The 12,693-nt window shown below is 41.8% G+C and overlaps 1 protein-coding gene across 4 annotated transcripts; it reads left to right on the forward strand.

The window, feature by feature from the left end:
- Nucleotides 1-1,488: 1,488 nt before the first annotated feature.
- Nucleotides 1,489-11,773, forward strand: DSEL (dermatan sulfate epimerase like). 4 transcript variants are annotated; one of them, XM_064432667.1, is made up of 2 exons: nucleotides 1,489-1,779; nucleotides 2,423-11,773. In XM_064432667.1, exon 2 carries the CDS (start codon nucleotides 3,367-3,369, stop codon nucleotides 7,015-7,017), a length of 3,651 nt encoding a protein of 1,216 aa, XP_064288737.1. In that variant the 5' UTR covers nucleotides 1,489-1,779; nucleotides 2,423-3,366; the 3' UTR covers nucleotides 7,018-11,773. The 4 variants fall into 4 exon arrangements, with proteins under 4 accessions (XP_064288737.1, XP_064288754.1, XP_064288745.1 ...); XM_064432684.1 differs by lacking the exon at nucleotides 1,489-1,779 and adding an exon at nucleotides 1,952-2,043; XM_064432675.1 differs by lacking the exon at nucleotides 1,489-1,779 and adding an exon at nucleotides 1,980-2,117.
- The last annotated feature ends 920 nt before the right edge of the window (nucleotides 11,774-12,693 follow it).

Raw genomic sequence — 12,693 nt, forward strand, 5'->3', positions numbered from 1 at the left:
TCTAAGCCAAGTCTATAGGGCACATCTGAGATATTAGGATGGTTCCAGACACAGTTCATCACTAATGTAAATGTGCATAATTTAATAATTTAATCCTTCTAAGGTGCACTCTGTAGCACAAAGAAACAGAATCAGTATCCATAATGTATGGCCTTTATATATTCATATATTCATTTCAAGATAGTTACACATTGAGTAGCTTAAGCAATACTTAAATATGCAACAGTATTTCTAGGTATGGGGGCAAATAAAAAAAAAGAGCAATATAGGCTATGCCTTGGAAAAAGTTATGCTTACTGAGATGATTAAAATCCACATCCTTTGAACTACAGATTATAAACACAGTAACCAGTAGCACACCCAAAATCTCACAACCTTTTGTTTCTTTCCCTTGACTACCAAAGAACAGCTTGGTCACAAACATCAGGTCACGAAATCAGGCCCTGAAAGTCATCACAGTCAAGCCAAACTGATTCAGACCCGACAACGGTGATTTTGTGGGCAGACCACAGCACCAGGGGGACAGGCCAGTATTTTCTGCTGGCCCTTCAGCGCACCACTGACCGTGACGACACGAGCGCCAGAGTATTTTACTCCTCATGACGCCTTTGTATTTTACTTCGGAAGCCTTCAGCTAAAACTGATTGAGAACCATTTTAATGCATCGCATAAAACGAAGTGCCAGCGCAGGAACGCTGTTAATAAAGAAGTGTGACGGCCACAAACAAAAGCGGAAGGTGCGCATCCCCCTGAGGCACGGGCACTGCTAGGTCGCTACTCCGCTCTCACAAAGTTGTCACCCACAGGCGTGGCGGCTCCTGGCGCCCTGCCCTGCCCAGCCCTGCCCTGCCCTGCCCAGCCAAGTTCAGCCCAGCCCAGCCCTGCCCTGTCGAGCTCGCCGCTCTCCGGGCCGCTCAGGCGACTGTGTCCCTGACACTGCCCCGGCCGGGAGCTGCGGGGGCCGGTCCGCGGCGGGGCGGCGGCTGTCGGCCGGCGCCGGGGGTGACCCAGAGCGGCAGATTTTCTTCCACGAGCCCCCTCGTACCTCCTCAGCTCCCCGCTCCCCGCACCGGGACCCGCGGCACCGGGTCACCGCGGTCTTTCGCCTCCCCCCGCCGCCTGCGCCGCTCTCAGCCGCGGCCCCCCCGCTCCGGCCCCGGCCCTGCCCCCGGGCGCTCCCGCCGAGCCCGGCTCCGCTCCGCCGGCAGCCCAGGCGCGGGGGCGGCGGTGGCATCCGCGGCCGGGAGCGGGCCGGGCCGGGCGCCGGGAGCAGCGGGGCGGCAGCGCACGCAGCCGCAGGGAAGAGCCGCCGGGAGCCACGGCGGGACCGGCAGCCCGCCCCGCTGCTGCCGAGCTCGGCGCGGAGGATCGGCACATCCCCGTTCCGCCGGGGGCTGCTCTGCCAACCCCCCCGCCGTTTCCCCGCCTCCTTCCTTCCCTCCCTCCTTCCTTCCCTCCCCGCCCCTCCGGAGCGACATCCCTGCGAGTTTGCCTGGCTGCCCGCGCCCGTCGCTGGGCGCTCGCCGCCGCATCTCCCTCTCCATCAACTCCTGGGAGCCGCCGGCGGAGGGCAGGGACCAGAAGTTGCGGCCAACCCGGGTGGAAAAGTAGAGGCAAGAGCGGAAGAGGCCGGAACCGAGCGCAGCCCGGCCCAGCCGAGCGGGGCCGGCACGGCGGCCGCCACCCGCAGCCCCCAGCCGGGGCTGGCCCCGCGCCCCGGGCCGCGCCGGCCGCGACAGAGCGACGCAGCCCCGCGGGAGCCGGCGCGGACCCGCCGCGGTAAGACGGGGCTGGGCTCGGGGGCGGCGGCGGCGCCGGGGGCGGCGGCCCCGCGCTCCTCGCGAAACTTGTGCAAGTTGTGCGGCCCCGGCGGGCGGGGGCGCGGCGGCGGCGGGCGCCCTCTGGCGGGCTCGGTGCGGGCGGCGCGGCGGGGATCCCGGGTCTCCTGCTTCCCGCCGGGTCTCCTGCTTCCCGCCGGGTCTCCTGCTTCCCGCCGGGTCTCCTGCTTCCCGCCGCCCTTCCGCCCGCAGAGCCGCTCGCTCGGTGAAAATACGCGTGTGCTTTCGTTTCAATTCGAGCTGAATTGGATTTCCGTGGCGTGTGTCAGATTTGTTTCCGTGAGTAGAGTACCTGGTAGCGCAACTGGAAAATACTCCCTGAGACTTCATGTTCACGCTGGAAATGGTGAAATAGTGTGAGCTTGAGTAGCCAGTCTGAATTGCTTTTTTGCCAAGGGTAAACTTTTTGGAACTTTGAAAATGGTCCTTCTTCTATTTCTTGGTTGCCTTTAAAGAAAAGGTGAATTAACTCAATGATTAACTCATCTTTCCTGTAAACTTAGCAGCAGTTTGTTAACCAAAGTACTTTAAATATGTTCTGACATCTACACAGCTTCAGAGAACTTTTGTTTCTGTTTCCACAGAAAGAACCTACATGTGAAGTGAAAGGAAACCTGAAACTGCTCTTCTTACGAGAAAATATTGGCTTTCTGCCTCTTTCACATGTTTTCCTTTTGCATCATAATGGAAGGAGCAGGATTTTTTGAATCATCGAGGACAAATTTGGGCATCATTAGCTGAAGAAAAGATTAAAAAAGACTTGAAAATATGTCAAGATGACTCTTAATTCAGGTGAATCTTTTACAAACAGAGAGGAATAGATGGAACAGAGGTTAAAATCTCTGCAGTTTCATCAAAAAGATCTAATGGAGGATCTATGTTGATTTTTTTAAATTATTGTTTTCCTTCCCATCCCTCTATGAATCCCAAAAGAGAAAGATGGAAAGAGTGTGTAAGGAAATTGAAAAAAGGCAAAGACTGAAGACAGTAACTTCAGTTTTGGAGTCTATTTTCCAAGTGTTGTATATTCCCTATTTTATCAAATATAACACATTGTTTTGAATAAATTATATAATTTTGTGATCGGTGGAGTTTTCGTCAGCTCTAAAAGTGGAATTTGGCCCGATTTAAAACTTTTTAAAAAAGAAAACATATTACTCTGATTTCCTTTTTAGATCATGTTTTTCAAGCTACCAAGAAATAGTGTTTCAGTCTGTTACTGTGCAGTCAACCTGTGCTTTATATGCATATCGTAGAGGTCTTACTTTTTTCCTGATTTTAGTGCTTATGCTTGTAATGTTGTATTTGAGAAAAGTGTGAACAGGCAAGGCGCCCGAGATGTAATTTTTCAAGAGTCTTGTCATTTCAATGTTGTATCTCAGATTACAAATATTCTGAGCCTTTGTTGAGCCTCTCATAAATATATGCCTTAAGATACTATTTTTTTAACAAACTGGATGAAAGTTTGATATCTGAACACTTTTGTCAAGAAATGTATGTCTGGGGAAGAGGATCTGCCTAATGGATCATGGCTCTGATGTTCACGGGGCATACTCTATTTCTAGCATTAATGGTGTTTGATGTGTTCACTTTTGAAGAATCTGTAAGCAATTACTCTGATTGGGTGACTTTCATAGAAAATGTAGATCAATATGAAAAGCAGCAGCTTGAAGGTCTTAGTGCTGAGCAGAAGCTGAAAAGAACAGCTCTACATCCAAGCTTGTATTTCGACCCTCAGGATGTTCAGGCACTGAGGCAAAAGGCTCGTACAAGCCATTTGCATCTCTTCAGAGCCATCAGAAGTGCAGTGATGGTTATGCTCTCCAACCCTTTATACTACCTACCTCCACCCAAGTACACTGATTTTGCGGCCAAGTGGAATGAGATTTATGGTAACAACCTGCCCCCTCTAGCCTTCTACTGTTTGCTGTGCCCCGAAGATAAAGCTGCATTTGATTTTGCCCTAGAGTACATGGATAGAATGGCTGGCTACAAAAACTGGTTGGTTGAGAATGCTCCTGGAGATGAAGTGCCACTCGGTCACTCCCTAACAGGATTTGCCACTGCTTTTGACTTCTTGTATAATTCTCTGGAAAATGGGAGAAGGCAAAAATACCTGCAGAAGATATGGTCCGTAAGTGAGGAGATGTATGAGTACTCCAAGGTTCGTGCCTGGGGAAAGCAGCTTCTCCATAATCACCAAGCAACCAATATGCTTGCTTTGCTTATTGGGGCTTTAGTTGCCGGAGTGGACAAAGGATCTCAGGCAAATATTTGGAAACACACGGTTGTTGATGTGATGGAGAAAACAATGTTTCTCCTCAATCATATTGTAGATGGGTCTCTGGATGAGGGAGTAGCTTACGGGAGTTACACAGCCAAGTCAGTAACCCAGTATGTTTTCCTGGCCCAGCGCCACTTTGGTATTAACAACTTGGAGAATAACTGGCTGAAAATGCACTTTTGGTTTTACTACGCCACCCTATTGCCTGGCTTCCAGAGGACTGTGGGTGTCGCAGATTCTAATTACAACTGGTTTTATGGTCCTGAGAGCCAACTGGTTTTCTTGGATAAGTTCATCATGAAGAATGGAGCTGGTAACTGGCTGGCACAGCAAATTAGAAAACACAGACCCAAAGATGGGCCAATGGTGCCATCCACTGCACAGAGGTGGAGCACATTACATACTGAATTCATATGGTACGCTGCTGAAATCACTCCTCAGCCACCTCCTGACTATGGTACTGCTAAAATGCATGTGTTTCCCAACTGGGGAGTTGTTACTTACGGGGCTGGATTGCCAAACAGTCAGACAAACACCTTTGTATCCTTCAAGTCTGGGAAACTTGGTGGACGTGCTGTCTATGATATTGTTCACTTTCAACCCTACAGATGGATTGATGGGTGGAGAAGTTTCAATCCAGGGCATGAACATCCCGATCAGAATTCCTTCACTTTTGCTCCCAATGGACAGGTATTTGTATCTGAGGCTCTTTATGGACCTAAACTCAGCCACCTGAACAATGTCTTGGTGTTCGCTCCATCTCCTACAAGCCAGTGCAACCAGCCTTGGGAAGGACAGCTTGGTGAATGTGCCCAGTGGCTGAAGTGGATTGGTGATGAGGTTGGAGACTCAACTGGAGAAATTATAACAGCCTCCCAGGCTGATGAGATGATGTTTGTGGGTGGTGAGGCAGTATCTGCTTACACATCAGCAATGAAACTGAAAAGTGTGTATCGCGTTTTGCTGCTCTTAAATTCTCAGACATTGTTAGTAGTTGACCATATTGAGAAGGAGGAAGACTCTCCTGTTAATTCAGTCAGTGCCTTTTTTCATAATCTTGACATTGATTTTAAATACATACCCTATAAGTTTAAGAACAAGTACAATGGAGCTATGATGGATGTGTGGGATGCCCACTACAAGATGTTTTGGTTTGATCATCGTGGGAGTAGTCCTGTTGCTAGGATACAGGAGGCTGAACAAGCTGCTGAATTCAAAAAGCGATGGACTCAGTTTGTAAATGTTACCTTTCCAATGAAAAACATGCTTACAAGGATTGTTTACCTTTTCTATGGCCCATATGTCAATGTTTCTAACTGTAGACTCATGGATAATGCAAAATCTGGATTTCAGATTTCGCTCAATGTCAACAACACTGAAAATACCATCTCAGTTGTGACTGAGTATCAGAATTTAAAGGCAAGGTTTGATTACTTGGGATTTGGTGGTTTTGCTAAAGTAGTTCATGAAAATAAAGTGACCAAGTTTGGTCTTGGTACTGAATCTGTGAAAAAAGATATAAAAAATAATAGGGTAGTTTTCCCATTTGGATTCAAAGTGAACATAATTGCAGGGTTAATTTTGGGTGTCAGTTTGGTCATACTGGCTTTTCAGTGGCGGTTTTACCTATCCTTCGGTAAAATGTTGCGTTGGATCCTGATACTGGTTGTTACACTGTGGCTTGTTGAATTAGTGGATGTGTGGAGCATGTGTACTCAGCCCATCTGTGCAAAGTGGAGCGCTGAAGTGACAAGGCTAGAAGGTGATAAAGGCAATAAAGCCAAACAATTGGAAGGAAACCCTGTCGTTTTGCCGGATGTTATCATTACTTCACTTCCCACTTCTGGTGCAGAAATTTTAAAACAGCTGTTTTTCAACACCAGTGACTTCTTATACATCAGGATACCTACACCCTATCTTGAAATTCCTGAGACTGAATTTGAAATTGATTCCTTTGTAGATCCATGTGAATGGAAGGTTTCTGATGTCCAGAATGGTAATTTTCGTCTTATCCAGGGGTGGCTCCAGTCTCTAGTTCAAGATACGAAGTTGCATTTACAAAACATTCATTTATATGAAGCTAGCAGAAGTAAAATTACTCAGCATTCTGCATTAAGCAAAGACAAAAAGAAAAGGTCCAAAAAGAGAGAATCCCTGTTAGAACAAAGAAGTAGGGCAAGAGGAAGTCAAGAAAAAGATGCTGAATATATTAGGGAACTGAGAAAACATCTTGTCTATTATCCTAATGCACGGCCTGTGCTTAGTTTAACCAGTGGGAGCTGGACATTAAAGCTTCCCTTCTTTCAGGAAATCTTAGGACCATCAATGAGAGCGTTATATGTAGTGAGGGACCCACGGGCATGGGTCTATTCAATGTTGTACAAAAATAAGCCAAGCCTTTACTCCTTGAAAAATATTCCACAACGCTTGGCTGCAATGTTTAAAGGGGAAAATGGTAAAGAAAAATGTAGTTTAAATGAAGGCTATGCCTCTGAGTTTGAATCACTAAGAAAAGAAATTTCAAATTCTAATTCAAATGCTATTTCTGTGCTGTCTCATTTATGGCTAGCAAACACAGCAGCAGCAATGAGGATAAACAGGGACTTGCTGCCAACAAATTATCAGCTGGTCAAGTTTGAAGATATTGTGAGCTTTCCTCAGAAGACAGCTGAAACAATTTTTGCCTTTCTTGGTATTCCTCTTCCTCCTGCTAGCTTAAACCAAATATTATTTGCCACCTCCACCAGTCTTTTCTATCTTTCTTATGAAGGAGAAATTTCACCAAGTAGCATTCATGCCTGGAAGCAAAACATGCCCCACGAAGAGATTAGACAGATTGAAGATATCTGTTGTGCACTGATGGACCACTTAGGATACCCAAAGTTTATAGAATAAATGCTGCTGGTCAGCAGAAATTTGCACTAATGATCTCTGACTCCCAATTTGTGGATAAATATTAGATAAGTTTGTTTATTCTTGTAAAATGTGTACAGTCTGCTACTTTCAGAGAGATTATTTTAAGAAAAAAGAAACTGTTCTTGAACCTGTGGAAGGGTTTTTTTTGTTTTGATTTTGTTTACTTTAAAAAGATATTGTAACTATTTTTGTGGCCTTTTGAAAAAAGCTGTGTGGACCTTTGCAGAAGCACCAGCTGGGGCCTCTATAGCTCAGGGGATTAGTAACAGAACAGAGAGCTTTTCACCTCCAGCTCACCAGTTTTACTCCAGCCCAAATGGTTAATTCCAGAAAGTATTTACCATCTGATGATTGTATATGATGGTTTATATGAAATTATACTTGTCAAACTGGTCCTGTTTCCAATGGTCATTATTGGCCCCCTTGGATGAGTTTACTCATGCATTCTGTTGATATCTCACTGGTCACTATGGTGGTACAAAATAAACATAAGCTGAGATTTAGGGCTGTTCAGCATCCCCTTAGTGGGAGGGAACTGAACATTTAAGTAAATCTACTTTCTTATTTACAATTTGAGCAGACAGGTCCAGGACTGGAATGGACTCGGATATTAAATCTCATTCTAGGATATGGTTCCTGCATGTTAAAACTTGGGTTTGATGTTTCACAAAAGAGAAATATTAATTCTCCATTCCTGACAATGTGGTACCCTTTGTGAGCCTAAAGTAAATTATACGGAGGAAAAGAAATGGGATGAAATCTAAGAAAGTAGTAAGATCCCTCAAATGAGCAGTTGCATTTGTGTAGTTTAACCTTTCTCAACCTGATTTTGAATGCTGTTAACACATAGATTTATTGAACTCTTTTATTCTTTACCTCTTGTCTTAGAGGTTCTGCAAGGATATTCTCTTTTTGAGTGAGACTCTTCCATCCTTCTTTGTTGTAACACATTTCTCTGCTGATTTTTGTGCATAATTTCCCTGGGACCAGTGCAGCTATGTGATGCCATTGGCAATGGCTTATTGTTGATGTCTGCATAAAATGCAATCTGAGATTTAAAAGACCTCAAATAAATCTCTAGCCCTGTGTTGCCGTGGGATATTTTGCTTGTCTGTATAATGAATTTCTGAAGGACAGCCATTGCTAACCTCAGGTCTTCCATCAGAGAGGGGAGAGATCTGAAAAGCACCTGACCCTCATCCACCTCACATTTGAGTGTTTCCCTGCAGCAAACTATTTCCAAAGTTACCTGACTAGTGTTTCTTTACCATGATGCTGTGATATGATATTTGTTTGAAAACAGATAGGCCTGATAGGATAGTTGCATCTTTGTCACAGCTTATTTTCTTCTTGAGTCACACTCTTTGTTTGCGCATGCCCATTAAGAAAAAAATTCCCATTTCCCAATTTAACTTGCTCAACATTCTCTGGAAATGCATGCATATTGTAAATGTCTGCAGATGTGTATATCAGATCACAAAGATACATCTATTTTCTTGACCATCTGTTTTTTATTATAAGTGGAATTGTGTTGAAATATGATTCAATTGGTTTGTGGAAGCCAGAATCAGAGCTTATTATATTGAAATATGTGTGTAATTGTTATTTATTTGGGTGCTAAGCGTTGGACAATGTTAAAAGTGCAGAGTTTCTTCATAGAGATTGCAGATACCCTTGCTGAATTTTAATATAAAGGAGTTCTTCTTTTTTTTCTTCCAATCTTACCATTATGTCCCTGTCTTACCTAGCTGTTTTGTCCCTCCCGTATGTACGTTTCATATCCTTGAGATATCTCATTACAACCTAGATAAAAGTACCTCTTTCTCAGACAGTCATTGATATGGCAGAACAGGCCTCTACCATGATAAAGCTATTGATAATTTGTGGTCCCACTCACAGTAAATTGCCTGTCATTTACTAGTAGTAGCTGTATTTTCCCCTTCAAACCTGTATTTCACCTTTGGCTTGGTGGAGTGCCATGTTAAAAGAAATATTAAACAAGTTAATATACATTCACATTTTAGTGAAATTTTTGTTTCCAACTATCATTCTCTCAAATTGCCTTCTCTCTGCAGCCATTTTTGATTGTATGGTAAAAGAAAGTATTGATGTCTGTACAGTTTGTACTTGACAGAATAAATTTCAGCATTTACTTTCTATTTCCTAGATTTACAGTCTAGAATCAGAACAAATAAAAAGGCTTTTCTCTGTCAGAAGTTTAAGGGCAGCTGAAGGTAAGATTTTGTGGTTATACAGAGTTGTTCTTAAAATTCTCTTCTGTTACTTTTATTCAGAAGAAGAATGGTCACTACACAGACACAAACATTGACCTCCCTTTTCTCCATATAGTGATGTTTAAGACTGTCAATAAACTTTGAGAACTGTTTGAACTTTTTGAAAAGAATGTCTCTTTAGGTACATTGTATTGAAAAGTGTTATGACACTTTCATAAATACACTCATGAAAACTTAGTCTCAGTACTTTATCTTCTTCCTTTCTCTCCCTCTGTTAAATGTTGATAATTATTTTTACTGTATTGTAAATACAGTAAAATTGTCCAATTATGACACAGCTAAGATTCTAATGTATTTTTTTTAAAGGCAGTTTTTTTTTTTTTCAATGTTTATCTCTAAATCATATTTGGAAGCATAAGTCAATATCAAGGAAAACATTTCAGTTTTTTACTTTGTAAGTAAGTGGCATTGGCCTTGGGGAGATGCACATAGGTCTTGGCATTCAGAGTTCTATCAAATAGGATAAATCTGTAGTCTCTGAGCAAATCTAAATGCCTCTATTGCTCCCAGTAGGCTTTTTCCAAGAGCAATGTCTGTGGAGCTGATCCTCAGTATCGTGGTGAGGCTGGTTCCTTCACCCTTTTTGCAGGCAGCTGGCATTCAGTCCTCATCAGATTTGTTCTTGAACTTGCCAGATCCAGAGTTCAATTTCTGCAAAAAATCCTCAATTATGTTAAATATATGGCCCAACTCATCTGACAGTGTAATACTATTCTGTTAGTGCTAGAATGCAATTCAAATAAAAATTGCTTTTCAGATTTTATAAAGTAATTGTTAACTGATTTGTAAGGCCTCAGTTATGGATCAGAATTTTTTCGAAATGGTAAAAATGGTTTCATTTGCTGTTGAAACAAAATGGTATAACTGGTAGCAAACTCCTGTCCATCCTACAGTCAATTACTAGCATTAGAGACACTATTTATTTGATGAACATCAACATTCATTAACTGGAACATAATGCTGCATTTCTTGAAAACATTTGAAGTGCACAGTTCAAGATAAAGGATGAAAACATGTTATCAATATTTCTGTAAGTTACAAAAATGATCCCTTTTGCAAGTGGCCCATATGTTGGTTTCCATATGTTAGAATATTTTGTAATTAGAAGCTGTGATACTTGTTTAGGTGACTTAGTAATTTATAATTTTTTTTTATTTACATATAAATTTTTTTCAACAGGATAAGTACTGGATCCTAACAGTTCTGTAGTCAGGGCGTAAGCTTTCATTTCTTCGTCTGTACTCATTTAATAGATTTGGTTCTGAATAAAACCTGATTTGCTTAAATCTCATGAGGAATTGGCTGTTTTCCAAGTGAAGAGTCTGTCTGGAGACTTACAGTCTCAAATACCATATTTCAGTGTGGAAAACAGACCATGAATTATGGATCAAATCTGTAAATTGTGAACTGTTCAGAACTGGACCACAAGTGGCGTGATGTCTTGGTGACCTCAGTGAATGTTGTGTCATTGCTTTCAACAGGAACAAAATACTGTCATCTACTGTCATAAAATTATTACCAACTAGGTAGCCTGAATATTCCAGAACATAGGAAATGACAGGAAATAAATACCTTAAATGATCATTAAAGATTATTCTTCTTGATGTTTGGTGACAAAAGGAAGTGTATTCTAATAATTTAAAAAATGTAAATTGCTCTGTAACTAATCAAAACTACCTGTAGACTGCCTGATAAATTTATAAGCCCATAAAAGGAGGTATAGAAACAAACAGATATTCAAAATAATCTACAAAGCACAATTTTGAAATGTCAGGACTCTGATTTTTTTTTAGTGAGGAGACATTTGCTGGTATGTGATCAACACTATTCCTGTAAGGGATGTGAATGGATAATCTCATGCTGTCTCTGAAAATACTTAATAATGGGAAAGTGCTGTTTCATGTTGCTGAAATGATGCTGTTTCAAATTAAACTATACATCTTTTGAGCAGGCAATGTGCTGAGAGTTATTTGTGATGGAGGAGAACAAAGACAGTCTGATCTCATTCACACAGAATAATTTCTGATAGCTTAATTTATGGTGGTATAAATTCAACACTTTGTTTACTGCCTTTACTGAGAAAGGTATTGTGGAGTTTTAAGAACATGACCTGAATTAATCTATGTCACATTAGGTAATTTAACTTTCACATCTAAATAAGGAGTCTTGTCACCCTAGAATCAATGGAAAATGAGTGTTGCCCTCAAAGGTAAATCAGACATTGCTGCTATCTTTTTAAATAGTCAAAAGCCAGAATGGTGAAACCCTTAATTTAGTTGCCCACTGACAGGCCTCAGATGAAGTAGGATGAATTTGAATTTAAATGTGTATGGTCTTACATTTCAGTAGATATCTGTGTCTGAGCAATTCCAGTGTATACACTGTCCTAACAAAATTTTCTCAAACATCCTGCATAAAATAAAACTATTGTTAGTAAAACAGTGTGTTTGTGTTATCCTCTTTTTTTCTTTTATGTTATTTTGCCACTTCAGATATCATAAAACTTGGTGATGGGGTCAAGTGTATTTATTTAAAATTTTAAAATCCTGCTATTCTTGTTTGATTGGAATATGGAAACCGTTGCTATCTTTCAGAAAGTATTGGTAGCCAGACCCGATTTTGTCTGCCTTCAAAAGCTCAGTAAATACATTTGGTATTAAGTGAAAGACCACAAAACAGCTATATTCCTAGAACAGAAAAGGTGATTTCTCACCCAGATTTTTAGGAGCTAGACACCTGATATAATCTATAAATTTGAAATCTCTTAGTCTATAAATACTACTTGCAAACTATATATTTAGAGTAGTCCTCTTCTAGTTCCTGAACTGTACACAGGGGTTTTTTCAGTGACAGATATTTGGCCTAGAAACCATTCTAAATGTAAGTAAGTAAGCAAGTTGCAGGAGCCATGGATGTTCCCGTGTGTTTCTTTTTAAAGACACATAAGTTGAATAAATGAAGCCCTCTGGATATCTTTTGCTGAATGTGGGCTGGCACAGGCAGCATCTATCAGATCCAGAGGCACAGGTAGTTCAGATTTGTTAATGATGCAAAGACCTGTAACCCACGGGAGGTGCAGCTGAGCTGCATCTAGTGTTCTGCAGCTGAGTTTTGCAGGTTTAACTGTTTTTTCTTCACTTAGTTTTGCAGTTTGTGTTTGGGATATAACTTACATGATTCTATTTTTCCTGCTTTCAGTTATAAAGAAAAGGTTTGCATGTTTCTCAGTCTTTTTCACATGATACTTAACTGTGAAGCAGGTAAATGCTTTTTGTTGGTTTTGGGGTTGGTTGGGTTTTTTTGTTGTTGTTTCTGGGGGTTTTTTTGTTTGGTTGTTTTTTGGGTAGTTTGTTGTTGTTTT

Source organism: Passer domesticus, chromosome 1 (genome assembly GCF_036417665.1).
Source record: "Passer domesticus isolate bPasDom1 chromosome 1, bPasDom1.hap1, whole genome shotgun sequence".
Classification (NCBI taxonomy): domain Eukaryota; kingdom Metazoa; phylum Chordata; class Aves; order Passeriformes; family Passeridae; genus Passer; species Passer domesticus.